At 47.9% G+C, this 20,410-nt stretch overlaps 1 protein-coding gene across 2 annotated transcripts in view; it reads left to right on the top strand.

Annotated features, from left to right (window-relative positions):
* Positions 1-3,107, top strand: part of B3GNT7 (UDP-GlcNAc:betaGal beta-1,3-N-acetylglucosaminyltransferase 7) — a 6,338-nt gene extending 3,231 nt beyond the window's left edge. For both annotated transcript variants that reach the window (XM_039855538.1, XM_039855539.1), the window contains exon 2: positions 744-3,107. In XM_039855538.1, coding sequence (XP_039711472.1) covers positions 744-1,941 — 1,198 coding nt within the window. In that variant the 3' untranslated portion in view covers positions 1,942-3,107. The remainder of the gene's footprint in view (positions 1-743) is intronic.
* The last annotated feature ends 17,303 nt before the right edge of the window (positions 3,108-20,410 follow it).

Here is a 20,410-nt window from a genome sequence, read left to right as displayed (position 1 = left end):
GAGTGTGATAGGGCAAGGAGTGGGCCTGGAGGGGGGGCAGGCCAGCTGTTTCCCTCCCAGGGCAGGAGAGCATCTCTCCTAGTGGGACATTAAGAGAGGCGCCATACCGGGGGCTTCGGGGACAGTGGTCATACTAGGAGATGCCTTGGGCTGTTCTTTTTCATTGAGTCAGATAGATGGAGTTGAGGGGAGAGAGACAGACTTCGTCAGATCCCGAGTTAGAGCCTACTCCCCAGTGTGCCCCGCATATTACCGAGATCCCAGGCTGCCCCGCCCAGTGGTTCTCTGGGTTTGCACAAGGGTGTGAAAGTGAACGGGGCACCTCGCCTTACGCGGTGAACAGCCTGTCAGAGGCTGTCCCTGTAGAACCAGGGTCCCTGACCACACACCCCCTGCATTGCCGGGTGCCTGAGACAGGCAGTGCTCCAGTCCCACACTGTTATTGTCTTCATTTCAGGGGAGAGGAAATTATGGTCTGGAGAGGTTAAGAGAGCCCCTCAAAGGAAGCCATTTGGCTTGTGGTGACGACGAGTTGAACCCCGCGGTGCTGACAGCTCTGGCTCCCTGGGCCTGGAGGGGGGGTGGGGGTGGGAACGGGGTGTGGGGGGGATTCGGGACCCTCCTCTGACTGCTCAGGGCCCCGGGACCCGAGTGCCCAGGGCCCACTTGCCCACTGGGCCTGCGGCTCCACACCGGGGCATTCATCTTCTCCTTTCTGCTCTGAACTGTCCCCCGCCCCCCAGGAAGAGAATCATCTACAAGAGCGTGTGCCTGTCCCTGGCCCTGCTAGTGGCCGTAGCAGTGTTCCAGCGCAGTCTGACCCCCAGCCCGTTTCTCGAAGGGACGCCGCCACCGACCCCAGAGCCTCAGGATGCCCAGAACCCCACTGGTGGACACCTGGTGAACCCCGATGACTTCTGGAAGAGATCGAAGGGCTTGGTCACCCTCACGCACGCGGCCTCCCAGGAGCCTCAGGCCTGGGACGTGACCACCAGTAACTGCTCAGCCAACGTCAACTTGACCCACCAGTCCTGGTTCCAGGCCCTGGAGCCACGCTTCCAGCAGTTTCTGCTGTATCGCCACTGCCGATACTTCCCCATGCTGCTGAACCACCCGGAGAAGTGCACAGGCGACGTCTACCTGCTGGTGGTCATCAAGTCGGTCATCACGCAGCACGACCGCCGCGAGGCCATCCGCCAGACCTGGGGCCGGGAGCGGGAGGCGGCGGGCGGCGGCCGCGGTGCCGTGCGCACCCTCTTCCTGCTGGGCACGGCCTCCAAGCAGGAGGAGCAGGCCCACTACCAGCAGCTGCTGGCCTACGAGGACCGCCTCTACGGGGACATCCTGCAGTGGGACTTTCTTGACAGCTTCTTCAACCTGACCCTCAAGGAGATCCACTTCCTCAAGTGGTTTGACATCTACTGCCCCAACGTCCGCTTCATCTTCAAGGGCGATGACGACGTCTACGTCAACCCCACCAACCTGCTGGAATTTCTGGCTGACCGACGGCCCCAGGAGGACCTGTTCGTGGGCGACGTCCTGAAGCACGCTAAGCCCATCCGCAACAAGGACAACAAGTACTACATCCCCGGGGCTCTGTACAGCAAGAGCAACTACCCCCCCTACGCCGGCGGAGGTGGCTTCCTGATGGCCGGCTGCCTGGCCCGGCGCCTGCACCACGCCTGTGACACCGTGGAGCTTTTCCCCATCGACGACGTCTTCCTGGGCATGTGCCTGGAGGTGCTGGGCGTGTACCCTGCGGCCCACACGGGCTTCAAGACTTTCGGCATCTCGCGGAACCGCAACAGCCGCATGAACAAGGAGCCGTGCTTTTTCCGCTCCATGCTGGTTGTGCACAAGCTGCTGCCCACCGAGCTGCTGGCCATGTGGGGGCTGGTGCACAGCAACCTCACCTGCTCCCGAAAGCTCCAGATGCTCTGACCCCGGCCGGGCCACCAGGGTGGGCTGGAGCCTGTGCTCTTGCACCCTGGAAGTCATGGGGCTGCAATTGCAATGCTGGGGCCTTTGGTCCTCTGCAGGAGGTGGAGGTTTGGGGCCTTAGGTGCCCTTGGGTGTGGTGAGGTGCAGGTAGCAGGACGGGGGACTCCTTGTGTGGACAGTCTCCAGAAAGTGGAGCTGAGGCCCAGGAACGTTTGGAACTGCCCAGGCTGGAGAAGGTCATCTGGCGAGCGAGGCCGCTGGCGGCCCTCCTAGCCTGGATTCTTCGCCTGGCTCCTGCTGCCCTAGCGGGAGGCCCTGGTGGCCTCTGAAGGAGCCCCGTGCTCAGGTCCCGGGGCTGGGCCTCGCCCTGGATGGCTCCGTGGCTGCCTTCTCTTTTCACAGGGAAGATTCTTCTCCCATGAAACGCCTCGGTCTTCCCCTGGGCCAAGCGACCCTTTCAGGAGAAGTGCAACCCTGTGCGGGTTCACAGGCCCCCTCACAGTCCATGTCCCTGGTCTCCTGGAGACAGAGCCTCCGAAGACGCTCAGCACACACGCCACCCCCACCCCAGCCCTGCCTGGAGTTGGCTGCCCTGACTACCTCAGTGATCCTCAGACCCTCTGGATGGCTGCAGCCCCCACTCTCACCCCGATGCAGGGCCAGAGAGCAGCGCTCAGACCCCTGCAGTCACGGCGCTGCCAGACCAGCCTGAGCCAGGGCCCCGCTGCGGCCCCACTGAGGCCTGGCTTCCAGGCCAGGAACCAGCCGGTTTGGCCCTGGCAGTGGACATACCTCTCTTAATGTGAAGTTTTATTTATGAAGAATTTGGAGGGAGAAGGTGCCAGGCCTCAAGAGAGAGTGGTGTTCGTCCCTTCCCTCATCCCAGCAGGACACCAGCGCCCTGGGCCCCTCTCGCCCACCCCGAGGGCACCCTCACGCCCGCGGCAGCCCCTCTCCAGAACCCTGCCCTGCTTCTCCAGGGCCTGAGCAGACCAACATCTGTCCTAGTGAAGGGACAGAGTGTCCCTCGTGGGCCATCCTGCCCAGTTTTAGGGCCCTTAGGGGTGGATGCAGAAAGATGCCACCTTCCGTTGCAGGGTGGAGTCGCCTGGGAAAAGACTGAAGAATTGACTCTATTTTCTCAATAAAATTAGAACCAGTTTTTTTTTCTGGTGTGAAACTTCCTGTTGCCGTTTCCATCAGGGCCTGTCTGGGGCCAAGATTGCTGGCGATCTCCGAAGACACAGCTTGATCCTTGTTCTTGGCGGGTGGGTACACAAGGACCCCTTGAAGGGCCTTACAGGGAAGTGAGTGCCAGGATTAAGGCAGAGGCCACCAGGGCCAGAGTCAAGAAGGGTGTTCCCTGGACTGGGGTAAGGGAGGGGGCGGCCGGAGAGCTGCAAGCTGACAGCGCATTCCCTCAGAGAGCAAGGCTAGAGGTGATGCCGAGGCTGATGCTAAGGGAGTGGGGTTGGGTGGGGGCATGCAGGGACTGGTGGGCTTCCTGATGTCCTTTCGGTCAACTTGGAAGTCGTGATAAGGCTGGCAAGCACTGACACAGTGGCTCGAGGCATCTCGTATTGGAATTACATTGTGTAGGGAAACGTAGCTTTGGCTGCTTGCCTCCAGGATGGGGGGCGGGGGAAACAGCCAACCCCAGTAGAAGAGTCACTGGGGCTGTCATCAGCAAGCCAGCAGTGCCCTGCCTGCCTGCCCCCAGCGTTGCAGAGCAGGTCACATGCCCCAAGAGAGTCACATTAATGGCTACAAAGGGCCTCTGCTCCAGATGAGTGATGGGAATGGCTGGATCCTAATACAATGCAACATCTTAGAGCACAGAGGGCATGCGAGACTAAATGGACGACCATCGCGGCCATCGCTGCCTGAGTCCTCGGGGAAGGAAGAGGGGACATCGCTGGGGCTAGTCCTTCCTCAGCACAGAGCCACCCAATACCTCCTTTCTCAATCAGCTGGCTACATAATTTTCAGGGCCCCTGGTTTTAAAAAGTCAAGAATTTCAAGATTGTCACAGCGGAGAATAAAGCCAAACAGGGCCCTTCCGAGGCGGAGCCTCGTGACTGCAGAGGTCACGCACCAGAGTTGCCAACTCTATTTGTCCATCGCTCACCTTCTGATGCCGGGGGCTGCAGAAAGCACAGTGGGGCACGGAGGCCTCTGTCTTCCAGAGCTCCGCCAGCGAGGGCAAGAGCAGCGGAAAGGCCACTGACTTCAGCCCAGGTCGGGTGGAGAGGCATCCTTTGTTCAGCTGCAACTTCTAGAAAAATTTGCAGGCCGAGGGGAGGGCTGTACAAAGGGCCAGAGGGGAGAGAGGCAGTGCATCTGTAGCACAAAGGTGTACCTTTCTGCTGCGGCTGGGGCTGGGGCATGGAAAGGGAAGGCATCTGGGGAGGTAGGCAGGGCCTGTCCTCAGGTCTGCGTGGCAGGAGGGTGTCCAGATTTGAACCTGAGACAGAGGGGCAAGTGGCAAGGAGCCGGGCACTGGATGTGCACGCCTTCCTCGGCTCGCTGTGGCATCTCCAGCTGGTCCTGCTAACTGCGAGCACTAAACTCGGGCATGGGAACGTCTTCAGTCTCTGTTCCATCAGGGCCTTGCACCTGAACCCATGCCAGCCGTCAGCGGCCCAGACCTGGCATGGCAGAGGGCTGGGGGAGCCGTGGGGCGCCAGCTTAGCCAGCTTAGAAGAAAGGAAGGGCAGGAGCCCACTAAGGAGGCCAGTGTAGCAGGAACACCCAGCACAGGGCGGAGAGCAGGCTTCACCCCTGGGTCTCACAGCACACCTGCCTCTTGAAGGAGGAGTGGAGGGAGAGGAAGGACAGTCCAGGGTATGGACACATGCAACAGGCCAGAAGTGCAAAAAGCGAGGCATAAGGAGCAGCCAGCTGCCAGGTATAGACGGTGCTGGAGATGGGAGGGGCTGGACTGGGGCTGTCCTCGTGAGAAAGGCGCTCCTCGCTAGGAGTCAGGGTGCTTTCTGCAGGCATTCAGGAGCCATCACAGCTTCCAAAGCAGGGAAGAAGCAAGATCAGAGGGGGGATCCTGGACACATATCCTCACCCCTAGGCCCCATTGCGGGGGCATGGGGAGGCAGCCAGTCCCAGGCCTCAGGAATGTCAGGCTGGGAACATGGAACATGGCCCAAGGCCTCCCACTGTTCCCGCCTCTTCTGTCCACTTAGCAGGAAGGGGGCTCCATCAAAAATGAGGCTAGTGACTGGGGGGAGAATTGCTGGGCGCTGCCCACCCCAAGCCTAACCCCCTAACCCCAAGCCTAACCCCTAACCCCAAGCCTAACCCCTAATCCCAGGCCTAACCCAGCCTGTCCAGGATAGCCCAGCTGACTGTAGCCCTCAACCCACTCCCAGCAAGGCCTGGCCTGGCTCTGGCCCCCCACCTCAGCTGGCCCTGGATTCCTCTAGCTGCCCAGGACTGTGACCTGGCCGCCTGCAATGATAGCCCTGGCCTTTCGGAGGTTTATTGCTGATTATCTTGGGAAATAGACACAAAGGACATACTGTTAAGTTTCCAGAACCTTCGGGTATTTACAGCCTTGATACCCGGTAATAATGATAACAATTGCCATTTTATGGAGCACATTCGTGGTAAGCCCTTAATATGTATAATCGTTATAACCGTAACTCAGGGTATAAAGATGACTACATTTTAATCTCTCATGTACCCTTATTGGCAGAAAATGAAGGGGAGTAGAATATGACACCCCAAAATATGCGTCTTTGGCATAAAGATTATCTTGAGCTGGTTATTTTTGAGAAACAGCCAACACTGGAGAAGCTCTGAAAATCCAGTAGAAGTTATCCTTTTGTAAGGAATATTTACTTTTATAAAGGAAATCCCCATTTGTAAGTTTCTCCCTCTCCTTTTCAGGAGAAGGGTGGCTCTAAATCACAAGAGACTGATCAATGGAGAAGGCGGCCGCTTAAACATGCCGACAACCCCTGTTCTCAGAGCTTTTCCTGGTAACCTCCCACAGTTGGCCCCACCCACCAATACTGTTCATTTGTCTTCAGCTGGTATTTAAGGTGGCTTGGGCCATTTTGGTGGTGGTTTTTTTCCAGTTTTCCTGGGCATCTCCCATGTATACAGCAGGTATACACTATTATTAAACTTCTGTATTTCTCCTGTTAGTCTTTTATTATGGGGTGGGGTGGGGTGGGGGCGTGTCTCTGCTAAGAACCTGCACAGGTGGAAAGTTATTTTTTCCTCTCTTCGAAATCTTCCCTCTCCCTCTTGGAGCCCACGCACTCTCAAACAGTTTGGAACCTCCCTTTGGGCTTCCTTAGCGCAAAGAGGGCGTTCTCGGGGAGTCTCAGCCAGACCCTTCAGCGGGGTCTCTCCCTCTACGGGGTGGCGCTGTGGCGCCCGCAATGTCCTGGAGGTTTTCAGGCCCCCTTCCAGGCACGGGCTGCAGGGAACACAGGCTTCACGCACAGAAGTGGTCTCTTAGTCACCCTCAGCAAGTCAGCCATCCTTCTCCCAAAGAGCGGCAGCAAGATAGGGGTTCTGGATCCATGGCCATGCCACCCTGAACAAGCCTGATCCCGTCTGATCTGGGAAGCTAAGCAGCATCGGGCCTGGTTAGTACCTGGTTGGGAGACCACCTAGGAAGACCAGTGCTGTAGGCGTTAAAAAGAAAAAAAAAGATAGGGGTTCTGGGCCCTGAGGCTCCCAGTCAGCTGTAGAGGTGGCTGGGGAGCCCCACCGACTCACTCGGCTGTCCTTGTGAAGCAAATTTCCAGGCCTGTCCTGACAGTAACTTTTAGTCAATCCCCAACCTGAAGCAGGTTGAGGGGCGATGAGTCTCAAGTTCTCCCCTCCCCAAGGCCCTGGGCTTCCAACACAAAAAAGCTTCCCTTTCTCTCCAGCCTCCAGCTCTGCATTCCAAGGGACCTGGGGAAGGGGTGGCTTTGTCAGGCTAAGAAAGGTTCTGTTCTGCCCTCCCCCCAGGGCCAAGGGCACCCTGTCTGCCACATTGACATAACTAAAGGAGACCCCCTCGAAGAGCCCCACCCTTAACAAAGAAAGCCTGTTCCCAGGAGACTGTCCAGCTAAGCTGAGGAGCGGGGAGGGAAACTTCTAGAACTCCACGATATACCACAGCCTAGTGAAAAAATGGAGTCTCCCCAAAACAGGATCCCAATCATTTAGTGCAAAACTTGAACTGGAGTCTACGCTCTTAACCGCTTAGCCTTGACCCTTCGTCCTTGATAGTAACTTCCATGTGTATGGATGGATTTTTATTTGAAAGCCCTGAAGTAGAAAAATAAGTCCGACGAGTGATTGAAAATTTAGTCTTTTTGTCCCGCAGAGCTTCCATTGATTTCGCCGGTTGAAAAACCAGTCTTGCCTCCTTTTACAATTAAATTCCTTCACGCTGTATAAATTTGTGCTTTTTATATGGAGTGGACCGGTTATAGCGTCTGCTTGCCTTCTCGAATAAAATCAGTCTTTACCTCGTGCTCATTTTTATATCTGTACAAATGATGAATTTCTTTTTTCTGAAAAGTGCACAAGAGCTTTTATACGGAAACGAACACAGACACGTTCAGGAGTAGAATGCAATCGTTGCGTATAACTCTAATACAAAAACTTGCATCTTGGAATATGTTCACCTTCCAGATGAGTCTGGAGCTCAAGGCTTCCCGGAGCGGCTCAGCCCCGCGACTCGTGTGAAAAAGCCTTCAAGGAAGCTTTGAAAAAATGTTTGCTTCCAGATCCCAGTCTGGGCAGGTTACCCCCGATGTCGGGGTGGGCGCGAGTCTAGGTGTTTTAAACGGCCGCCCAGGTGACTCGGACTCGCGCCCGATTTTTGTCCTGAGCGGCCGGCCGAATCCAGCAGGAATGCCGGGAATTCCTGCCCCCGCCCCCAGGCTGGGCAGCAGCCCCCAGGGGCTTGACATCCGGGGCAGAAAGGAGTTGTAGGAGGGTGCGGGCATCCGAGAGCGATCAGCCTAGCCCGCGACCCTTAGGCCATCACTGAATCCTTGGGCTTCAGCGGGGACAGTCGCGCTTTGCCCTCGGGGTGAAGGTCGGAGGCAGGGCGTGGTGGGACCTACGGGATCCCAGGGGCCTGGGCAGGAGTGCGGGGTGCGGCGTCGCAGGGTCCGAACCCCCAAGCGCAGCGCCTGCCAGCGGGACCTACCTGCGGGACCTACCTGCGGGACCTACCTGCGGGCCCTCGCCGCTCGGCCGTGGCGGGAACAGGGCGGCTCCCAGACCCGGCTGGACCGGCTCCGGCGAGGCGGGCAGGGGACGGGGCCCCCGCGAAGATCAGGGGCGCGGGGCCGGGCCGGAAGGCTGGAGGAGTGCCCGGTACTGTGCAATCCCAGGAGAGGGCAGGGAGCGCCCCCAACTGACCACGTAGGACATGGCAACAGCAAGACGATTTGAACGGGTTATGTGAAATCTGTAACTTGCATTCCTTGTACCCCGAGTCACCCACGTTAATTAAGGTTATGAGTGCCTCAGAAATGCTGGCAAACTCCACACCAAACTGTTCCACAGGAATAGGATTCCGGGGGCTTTATTCTTTTCTTTTGGCTTATCTATGTAAAGAAGGCTTTCTAAGATCGTGTGTATCACCAGTTGAGGGATATAGTTGGGGAGATAGAAGTGTGTCAGGATCCGGACAGACATGGCCTTGGTGGGGGCGAGTTGGCTTTGAGGCCCTCAGAGTCACTTAGGGAGGCTCTTTCAGGGGAAGGAGGAATGGTTTTTATTTTATCCACCAAGGAGATGAGGGTAGCCCCTTCCGGCTGACAGAAATCGCTGTGGCCAGCCCACCCCCACAGGCCTTCTGAAGTCCTAAGAAAGCCTTAGATATCTGGAAATTGTTGCTGTCGTATTGTTCAGTATCTGAGCTCTCATAGGCAAATGACACAATAATCCACTTTTTATAAAAGCCAATATATAGCCAACATTGGTTAGAATATATTTAGTTGCAAGTGACAAAACTCAGCTCAAACTGTTTGAAACTTTAAAGGGGATTTGACAGCTCAGCTTGCTTGAGTGAAAGGCCAAGGGCAGCTGCCTTCAGGATTGGTCTGAGTGAGCTGCTCATCCAGGATTTACATAGAAAGCAGTTGCCTCACTTGCCTGAGCTGTCTGGCTGCAAGTGATGGGTTGAGGTCTGTGCTCAGGCTGCTGGGCTGCAAAAGCTGCACATTAACCACTGCTGGGAACCCATGCACATGATCTGCAAGATTTGAGGTGGGTCTGGAAAGAGCTGACCATCGCTATAGCTGCCTAAAAGTTAGCTAAAACCAGCTGCCAGGTGTAAGGCCAGACTCAAATCAAATCAGCCCAGCTCATCCAGACCTAGTCAAACACTTTCTGGCTAGACATTTCTGTTTCTGTTTTTGTTTTTGTTTTTTTACACCTACAGCACCTGGTCTTCCTAGGTGGTCTCCCATCCAAGTGCTAACCAGGCCCCATCATGCTTAGCTTCCAAGATCAGACGAGATCGGATGTGTTCAGGGTGCGGCTAGACGTTTTAATGTAATTTGAAGCTGTGCCATTTGGTACTTAAAAAATAGAGTTACTGATCAATGAATGTGTCTTTTATAATGAAGACTTATGAGCCATCGTGCATCACAATATACTCAAAGGTGTTTCTCCTGCTCCCTGAAACCTCTGCATGTGATGAGATGTCACTCCCCGGATTATGTTGTTTTATATGGCACAATTGACCTTAAAATAGGAAGATTACTTGAGTGGGCCTGACCTAATCCCATGAGCCTTTAAAGGTAGAGAGGTTACTCTGGCTAGCGGCAGAATAAGTCAGAGAGATTCAAAGCAGAAGAAGGAGTCCACATGCTGTTTTGACTTGAAGATGGAAGAGGCCAAGTGACCAGAAACAAGGGCTACTGCTAAAAAGCTGAGAGCGCCCCCTGCTGGTAACTGGCAAGGAAATGAGTGAGGCCAACAAGAGAAAGGAGCTTGGAAAGAGGACCCCTTCTAGATGCAATGCAGTGGCCAACACCTTGATTGCAGCTGGAGCAGAGGCCCCAGCCATGCTGTGCTGGTCTGGATGTTGCCAGACAGACAAAAGTAGTGAGAGTCCTTAACGTATAATCTAGACACGCTATCATGAATAAGGTTGAATCAAATATCCATCTGTACTACACACAGCTTGTAACTTCCTTTTGTACATGAAATTTTTACCATATATGTATATTAGAAAGAAAGAAAATATCAAGTATCTCCCAAAGCAGAAATTGGACGGGCTGAACTCTACATCCACAATATAATAAGCCAGAAATTACCCACAAAAGTAAACCAAACAAGAATAATGACAATAAGCTTAGCCTCTTTCTTAAAAAACTGTTGAAAAAAAAACTGTCAAGTCAAAGAGAAAATAAAAACTATAATGGTGCATTGTATTGAAATCAGGGATACCGCATAATTAAATTTGTGGGGATAATGCCAATTTACCTCATCATGACTTCGAGGGTGTTACATGTTAGGCCTTGACTCTAAAACAAGGGCTGTTGAATATTGTGAAATTTAACAACTTTAAATGCATTAATTACTTTAAGAAAAAAAAAAAATCTGACCTAATATTTCCACTCAGATATTTCAGGGAAAAAACTTTAAAACAGACTAAAGCAAAGCCAGAAAAAGGAAATAAGACAGATATAATAAAGATGAAAGTTGGATTTAATGAATTTGAAAGCAGTAGAATTAATAAATAAATCCAAAAGAAGATTCTTTAACAAAAACAACAAAAGGATTGAGATAGCTGGACCTATGCCAAATTCAATTAAAGCAAAGAAATGGGAAATATAATAAGTATGTTGATGTAAATAATGCAGATTAAAATGTAAAATTATAAGAATTATAATTCTCATATGAATGGATTTTAAAATCTTATTGAAAGTTATGGTTCAAATTAATCAACAAGAGAAATAGACTCAAAAAGAAAACTCATCTGCTCCCATAAGCGAGGAAGAATTTGAAAGTGTTTTCGAAGAAATCAACTTCCTGGAGTCTCTGGAAACTTTTCGGTCAGTAAACTCTTTCGGATTCTCAAGAAACAACTCGTGTCAGCCTATGTAACCTATTTCTGACATGGAAAACTTATTTTACGAAGTTAGCGTAACCCAGGTCCCAAGCCAAGCAAATAGAGCACAGCCGAATTCCGTATCATACATTCAGACCGGCCTTCCGTCTCCTGGTCTTTGAGCCTTCAGGTATTTGGTTTCCCATTTGTCCCTAAATCCTATTGATCAATAGTCCCCCTTGTCAAAAACAGACCAAGTCTTCACTTTGCAGAATTATCTCTAGGACCTTCTAAGGGGCTTGTTTCCTGGATAATTACCACAGCTGGGCTTTGCTCACTGTCCCCCTCGTCACTCTCCTTGACTTTCTACATGGATAACTGCCCCTTGCCCACCGCGCTGTGCCCACACGGCACCTCTAGGACGACGTGCATAGCTCATGGGCATTACTGCGCAGCCGTAGACTAGAAGGCCCCCTTGGGGACCTGTTGCATGCGAGAGCTGACTCTGCTAAACCTCGGGACACACAGTGAACAAAGGAATCAGTCCATCCTCCCCTTATGGAGATGGCAGCTGCTCCTCCCCATCTCTTCAACCCCCTTCCCCGCCGGCTTTCTCACCAGCGCCTCTGTATCTGCACCTGAGATGCATCGCCCCTTCTCATATCTTGTTCTCTTACCTGGCAGGTGGATCCTACAGTCGGGTTGCTTGGATCCCTGGGAATATGGCTCTTTCTATTTTGCCACAAAACTTTCTCTTGTTCAGGCGGCAGTCACTGGTACCTGACAGAAACCCAACTTCAAACTAACTCAAAAAGAACTTTTAGCGGATATAACACATCTCTAGGGCTTCAGGCATGGCTAGGTCCAGGTGCTTATCCATCACCCCAAGTTTTCTCATACTCCTATATAATTTCTTCTTTCTCTTCTTTGCCTCCTCCTCTCCCTTCCCTGGTCCTCAGGCAACCACTAATCTGTTTCCTATCATTATGGGTCAATTTATATTTTCTGAAGTCTTGGGGTGGCGGGCAGGACCCAAGCCTCAGCACCACTGAAGTTGGCCAGAGCTCCTCCCCCAGGGACCAGCTATCCTTTTGGGTTATGCGTGGGGGACCTGTCTTCCCCAGAGTCCTTGGCCAGCAGAGGGCCAGCTGCACCTCACTGGTGGGAGTGCAGGAAACCGGCAGCCTACAGAGACCCAAACTCCAGGCCTACAGCTTGAACTTGCTTCTGACAGAGCTTTCAAAGCGCCTGGTGGTTCTCGGCCCTGCTCCCTACCCGGGGGCCGGCCTGGCAAACGTTGACACGACATCTGGGTAGACAGGGCCTGCTTTGTCCCTGGGCCCAGGCTCTGTCCTCCAGACCTGTCCCGGCCTCCTCAAATTCCCTGGACCTCCCCTTTAGCCATGAATGCTGCTGACAGTCACTGGGCAGGAAAAGCCACAGGAAACGATTTTACTTACTTTTTGAGTACGTACATGCACATCGCGCAAAATTACAAAAGAGTATAGTAAGGAAAATTTTCTTTCCCTCTACTGGCCCCCAGCTACCACACACCTGTCCCCTGAGGCCACCACTTCCACCTGTCCCTCTAGAAGTTTTCTGAGATGATCTGCATACAGGCAAGCACATATGGGACTATCTTTTTATCTTTTACACAAATTGAAGCACGGGAGGCTCGCTGCCTTTCGCTTTTTCACTGAAAAGTCAATCTGAAAGATCATTTCGTATAAGTCCGTGCAGAGTGGCCACATTCCACTGGAGGCTGCTCCGTGTGCCAGTCTGTGAATGAACCCGATGTCTACAATCAGCCCCTGTCGATGGACATGCTAGATCGATTGTCGTTAATATAATGTCATCCCCATCCCCTTTTACGTCTCCCCCGAATTTTCACAGTGCCTTTCCGGTATGTTCTAGGCTGAATTCTGCCTATAAGGGACACCTCACCAGCTTTGGAAGGCTGAAGGAAGTAGACACTGTTGCTCTCCAGCAGCTGTGGGTAAGCAGTGAAAATCATTGCTGGCATCATTGCTTGGCTTCTGGGGTCCCCTTGCAAGCCCCCCACTTCAGTGCTATAGGCAGCTGAGATCCTTGGTGACAGCTTCTGTCAGCCCCAAGTATCCTCCTGGGGATCAACTGTTTCAGTCCTGGGGGCACCTGGGATCATTGGTGACACCTTCCCCACTATCTCCCCACTTCCGGTGTCTTCCTGTCCCGTCCTCTCCCAGCCCCCCCAGTGCTTCTCCAAGTATCTAAGTCCCTGTATTCATCTCTCTCTACTCAAAATACCTAGAATGGCTTCTGTTTTCCTGATTAAACCTTGACCAATATAAATAATACTGCTTAAAAAGAAAAAAAAGTTCAAATCGGCAGCTACAAAATAGTCACAGGGATGTAAAGTACAGCATAAGGAATATAGCCACTAATATGATAATAATTATGTAGGTGCCAGGTAGGTACTAGACTTATCAGGGGGGATCACTTTGTAAGTTACATAAATGTCTAACCACTATGCTGTACAGCTGAAACTAATATAATATTGAATGTCAATTGTAATTTAAAAAATTTAAATTATATATTAAAAAAAAAATACTACTTGCATAGCCTCGGACATGCTCACGAACCCACCGGCCACCTCATGCAGCAGACATTCATTCCTACAATTCATTCCTGACATTTCCAAGCCAATTTAAATTTTGACAGTGGGTTAGTCAGCTAGGGCTGCCACAATGAAGTACCACAGCCTGAGTGGCTTAAACAACAGAAACTTATTTCCTCACAGCCTGGAGGCTGGAAGTGAGGTCAGCAGGGTTGGTTGCTTTGGAGGCCTCTCTCCTCGGCTTGTAGACGGCCGTCTCCCCGCTCTGTCCTCACATGATCTTCTTCCCTCTGTGCATGTCTGTGTCTTAATTTCCTCTTCTTGTAAGGACACCAGTCATACTGGAGTAGAGCCAACCCTAATGACCCCATTTTTACTTGACTACATCCTTAAAGACCATATCTCCATAGAGAGTCACATTCTGAGGTACTAGGGGTTAGGATTTCAACATTTTGAAATTTATTTGAATTTTGGGGGCTACACAACTCAGCCCATAACAGACAGCTACAGCCGACTCACTCTCTCCCCAGAGGTTGTGCCAAATCTCACGCCCTAGGGCAATGCACAGGGAGCCCCTCTTGCCAAGGGCACATTAGCAAACTTGGTGATCTTTGTCCATCTAACAGGTAAAAAAATATACATAGCACTGTCGTTTTAATTCGCATTTCTCTTACTCTGAGTGAAGTTTACATTGTTTCATGTATCTATGAGTCATTTGTATTTTCTGAGAAAGTTTTGTTTACAACCTTTGTCCATTTTTCTATTGGCTTATTTGTCTTTTTCTTATTGATTTGTAGAAGAGTTTCATCACAGACATTTGTCTGATGTGCAGTGCCAATATTTTTCCATTTGTCACATCTTTCAACTTTGTTCATTATTATTCCATAATGCAGTAGTGTTTTTATGCAAATTATCCATCTTTCTTTTATAGATTCTAGGTTCTATATCATTCTTAGAAAGATCTTTCCAACTTTACGGTTATAAAACAGAATCTCCCGTATTTTCTTCTAGTACTTTAATATTTCACTTTTCACATCAATACCTTGGATCCACCTGTAATTTATTTATTTAAATATAAGGCATGAGGTATAATACAATGTTTTCTCTAAGCATGTGGTTATCCAGCTATCCCAACGCCAGTCCATCTTCACCAGTCTGAAGAGCCAATTTTATATACTGAATTCTCGTGTGCATTTGGGTCTATTTCTATGCTTCCTATGCAACACCCTATTTGAGACCTTCTCTGCTCTTCTCAAACCTGTGACTCTGACATCTCCCCACTTCTCATCAAATGACCTTGCCTTTGAGTTCACAAGAGCATGGAAGGACTCACAAGAGAGCACCTCCAGTTTAACATGGAAGACCCATCTTCCCTCTTCTCTAAGGCATCCACCTTCCCAAGCTCCTCAGGGACCACTCTCTCTTCTGTGGCCAACATCTATCTATTGCTCCCTTAACCCTTCTCAGTGGCCATTTAAATGGACCGGAGTCTCTCAAATATCAAAACAAATAAAAACGAAAACTCTCTTTCAACCCTATAATTTTCCTCAGCTACAGATAACTTCTCAGTCCACAGAAACTGAAAGAGCGTGATGTATGAGTCCCTCTTGAAAAAGTGTTTAAAGATGCAGGGTTTTTTTTATGTAAGGAAAGTTCAATTCAAAAAAGCTGGACCACTTCCAACTCTAGGATTTGCTACTTCACAAGAAGCTTTTGTTGAAGCGTCCTTCTTACCAGAGGGCCAAAGAAAAATCTCCCACACTTGTCAGGAGACACGTGAGAGAGAGTACAGGGTCATGTGCACAGAAATTATTGAGCTACTCTCTGGATCGGATCAAAAAAAAACCACAGGAAGCAAATCCCTTGACAAATGATGTGATGTGTTCTAGACTGGATGACATTTCTTACAACATTTTAAAGCAGGTCGTTCGGTAAACAGCAGCCTGGCCATTCCCGACGGCGGCACCTCCTTGTTTTTGTTCATCGCGGGCTTATTTTGTCAGTCGCCTTTGCAAACTACAAAGGCTGTCGACATTTTGGAAGTGATAAAAAGGGTTTTTACCAAATAAAACTTGGCCTGGAAAGAAAAGCTTCATTCTCTGCCCAGCTGGACCTGATTTTACAACCTTAGTGATAAAGCTCTCCGTGTCGTCATTGTTCAACGCTTTTTACACAGATGTGAATGCGCAACGAAGACCTTCCCGATGTCATGGAAGATGTTTTGTCGACATTCATAAAAGTCATCAGCTCTACCGGAAGCAGGTCTCTCAATCACTGCATTCGAAAAAAATTATCAGGAAATGGGAAAACAGTAATATGAAGAGCTTCTCATTGGCTTTCGAAGGACAAGTTCTAGAGCATTTGTTCAAACTAACAGCAGAAGTCTCACTTTTTCTGAAAGAGAAAAACAAGCTCACTTCTGGACGGCCTTTGAAGGAAAAGATTTTATCCTTGGATTGGCTTGCTTGGCAGATACCTTTTTTTTTTTTTTTTGGTAACCCTTTTTAGTTCCACACCCCCACTTCCACCCCTGACCTACGGATGTTACCATTTCCCCTTACGAGCTGGATCTCTGAAGGCGAGGCATCTCCCCGCCACATGCCGTGCACCCGGGACCCAGCACACCTGGGTATGGTCCAGCACACCAGGGGGGCCTGGTGCACCTGAGGTATGGTCCGTGGCTCCACCTGGGGTGTGAACCCAGGACCTTCTGCATGTAAAGCAGACGTGCTAACCACTACACTATGGAGCCATCCCCTGGCAGATACTTTTAACCACCAAAATGAGATGTCTTCCTATTTAAGTTTCTGAAATGACCATTTGTGATGCTCCTAGAAAATTTTCAGGCTTTCGTGGTAGTACCAACATAGAATAAGATAAAGCCCATGACACACTTTCAAATGATCAAGTGCTGGGGAAGGGATTTACCAGGACAGAGTGCAGACACACAATGCTCTGAATTTCTTTGCAAAGAGAAATTTGCCAATGCTTGGATTTTTAATTTTTAAGGCATCAAAATTGAACCATGAACCCACAATTTTCTTCTTTCTGAGATGGTGTGTATTTGAATTGTGACCTGGCTAAGGATGATATTTAATATTTATAGAACCTATAGTGATATTTCCTCTTTCATTCCTGACATTGGCTATATTTTTTTCACCTCTTTCTTATCAGTCTTGCTATTAATTATACTAATTCTTTTAATCCTTCCAATGAACCAACTTCTTTCTGCCTTGATATTTCTGTATCATTTTCATTCTTTAATTTTTTTTTCTTATTTTGAGCATTGTTTCCTCTTCCTAGGGTTGGAAACTTATATGATTAATTTTAAACCTTTTCTCTTTATTTCTAAAAGATTTTTTTTTTAATTATTTATGCCAACAGCACCTGGTCTCCCTAGGTGGTCTCCCATCCAGGTACTAACTAGGCCCGACCCTGTTTAGTTTCGGAGATCAGACATCAGGCTTATTCAGGGTGGTATTGCCATAGCAGACCATGGACCGTGGCTCCACTGCGGCGTGAACCCAGGACCTTTTGCGTGTAAAGCAGACGTGCTAACCACTACACTATGGAATCACATCCTCTAAAAGATTTAAAGTTACAAATTTCCATCTGATCAGTGCTTCACTTAGCTTCATCCCAAAATGTGTTTTCATTATGATTCACTCTGTAAGATTCTCTAACTTCTCTTGTGATTTCTACTATGACCCATGCAGAAGTGTTTTTCAGAAGTGTACTTAATGTCCAAATATTTAGGGATTTTCTATTTTATTCCTGTTGTGTCAGAGAATACATCACGTAGGTTTCTCAATCTTTGACATTTCTTGAGATTTGTTCTGAGGCCTAGGATACTTTTGTAAATGTTCCATGTGCACTTGAATGTGAGTTCTTCAGTTGTTAGGTCTAATTGGCTGACAGTGTTCATTCTGTATCATTATTGGTATGTGTATACTTAATCTATTACTAAATAAGAGGCATTAAAATCTCTATGATTGCAAATCTATCTATTTCTCCTTTAACTCTGTCAATCTTCACTTCATGTATCATAAAACTCTGTTAGTAGGTACACATTTAGGATTGCTGTTTCTGATAAAATGACCTTTTTTTATTATGAAATATCCTTCTTTTAGTTATACTCAACTTGAAATCTACTTTGTCAGATGTTAATAGAGCCACAACAGATTTCTTAAGGTTTTCATGACATATCCTTTTCCATCCTTTTATTTCAATCTTTTTCTTTGTATTTAATGTGCATCTCTTACAAATAGCTCATTAGTTTTTGCATTTTTCTTCCAGTTTGACAATCTGTGCCCTTTAATTATTTAGTCCTTTTTCACATAATTATTGATATGATTGAGTTTAAACCCATCGTCATGCTATTTGTTTTCTCGTGTTCTATTAATCCTTGCTCTTCTAGTCTGCCTCATTGTGCATAATTTTTTAGTATTCCATCTCTTTGGAATTAGTATTCCATGTTCTCTGCCGGCTTTGCAGCTATATTTCTTTGTATTATTTTACTATTTTATTTAATAGCTGTTCTAGGGATTACAATATGCATTTTAACTTACCACAGTTTACCCTGAATTAACATTATACTAGTTAAGTAATATAAGAATCTTAAAATCATATAATTCCATTTACTTCCCCTAATTTGTGCTATTTTGGGTATACATTTTACTTTTACACATATGATAAAACCCATAATACAAGTATTGCTTTTGCTTTAGATAGTAGTCTTTCAAAGGCAATATTACTTACCATTTCCAGTGTTATTTCTTCCTGTAGATCCAGCTTTTCATCTGATATTCCTTCAGCCTGAAAAGCTTCCTTTAGCATTTCTTGAACTGAACTGCAAGTGTGCTCATGATGACTTTTCTCAGCTTCATTTAAAAATAAGTTATTTCTCCTTCATATTTGAAGACTATTTTATAGATATGGAATTCTAGATTTTTTTCTTTTGCCACTTTAAAGATATCATCTCATAGTTTTCCTGGTGAGAGTTTAGCCATCATGCTTCTAGATGTTCCTTTGCATCTCATGGAATTTTTTAGCTTACTGTTTTAAAGTTTTCTTCTTTATTTTTCAATAATTTAGTTATGAAACGCTGAAGTATAACTTTTTTCTTGGTTGGGTCTGTGGGTAGTTTTTCATAAAATTTAGAAAATTTTCAGCCATTGTTTTTCGAAGAGAGGTTTTTTCCTGCCCCAATCCTCCTCTCCTCTTCTTGGACTCAATTACACGTCAGACAATTTGATATTCTCACTGAGAGTCTGCTCAATTCTCCCCAGTCTTTTTTCTCTTTGAGCTTCAGTTTTGATAACGTAGAAGAAAAATATCTTTTCCTCTATCTTTCTAAATTCTTGGCTGGAGTCCCGGTAATAAAAGACAGATAAAAGCATACAAATTTACCTGATTTAACGTTTATGTGACAGGAGAGCCCTTATAAAGAAATGAAAACCTGAAGAGTTAAACCTGACCGTCTTTTACATTAGGTTTGATGAGTGGTTTGGGAAAATGTGATAAGACCGGAAAAAAAGAGTACGAGCTAAGTGTAGAAAACTGAGGAAAACAGCAAGGCCTGTTCCTCCAAATTCTCTCAGCATCCTAAGGGGAAGGGAGGGGTGCCTCTCACATGAGGGATCTATGACTTGCTTCACAGGAAGGTCAGAAAATCCTTCCTGCACCTGCCACTTTTAAATTCCACCAGCTTGAAATATTCAGTATGCCAAGGTGCCATATTTTGGGGTAGCATGTCCTGAACTCCAATTTTATTGCTGTCTTCTAGTTTATTAATCTTTTCTTCTACTATGAAGCCCTTCTAGTGAATTTTTTCAGTTCTAGATTTCCATTTGGTTCTTGAGTTTCCCTCTCTCCAGAAATTGTTTCATTAAATATATTCATCTTTTCCCGAAAATTCTTTAACATATTTATGATTAAAGTTTTTGCCCACAAACTTCAACGAGTTGTTGACTTTCTTATGGACATTTTCATACTTCATGGCACGTCCAGTAATTTTTTGCTTACTGTACTGGATATTGTATAAGATACACTATAGTGAGTCTGGATTCTGTTATCTTCCTGTGAACGCTATTGAATTTTGTTCTAGTAGGCAATTAAATTCAGGAGATTCTCCAATTATGTGAGGGCTTAGTTTTCGGCTTTGTTAGTTTGAGTCTATTTTGGTTTTGTATTTGCCTTAATCCTAGGGTTTAGTCCTTAGGCCTGGAATGTGGCTGTTACTTCTAAAGTATGGTCCTTCTGAGTTTCAAAGAAAAACTCAGAAGTGTTTTATCAAAACCCCCTAACTAGGCAGAACTTAAACTCCAAACTCTTTAGCACCACTGCTGGAACCTATGGCCAGCTCTCTTACCTTTCCACCATTGTTTTCCCTGCTCACTAGAATCTTGCCCTGAACATACACAATTCAGGACTCAGCCAAGAATTTGTAGGAAATTAGTATGCAAGTTTTCTGGCTTTCTCCTCTGTCTCCCTCATTTTCAGGAACAACTCAAACTCCAATGCAACTCCTCAGTGCAGTAAAATTCATTTTGCTTTCAACTCTACGCCTGAGGAATCATGCTGATGGGGGCGGGGAAGGGGTACCCATAGGAAAAGCTAATTAAACATGGATCTCACCCAGTGTCCTCACCTCCTTCCAGGAATGGTATCTGCTTAGCTTTAGTTTCAGGTATTGTCCTTCGACATCTCCAAAGGTTTTTTTATATTTGTCCATAGTTTATAATTTTATCAACAGGTTGTTAGTCTGTTATAAGCCACTTGACCGTTACCAGAACCAAACTCCCTAACTGTATTGTAAATATAATACATCTCATCTA

Source organism: Pteropus medius, unplaced genomic scaffold, assembly GCF_902729225.1.
Source record: "Pteropus medius unplaced genomic scaffold, Ma_sr-lr_union100, whole genome shotgun sequence".
NCBI classification, from domain to species: Eukaryota; Metazoa; Chordata; class Mammalia; order Chiroptera; family Pteropodidae; genus Pteropus; species Pteropus medius.
Note: the sequence above shows the minus strand (reverse complement) of the source record. Positions and strands in the feature narration are given on the sequence as shown.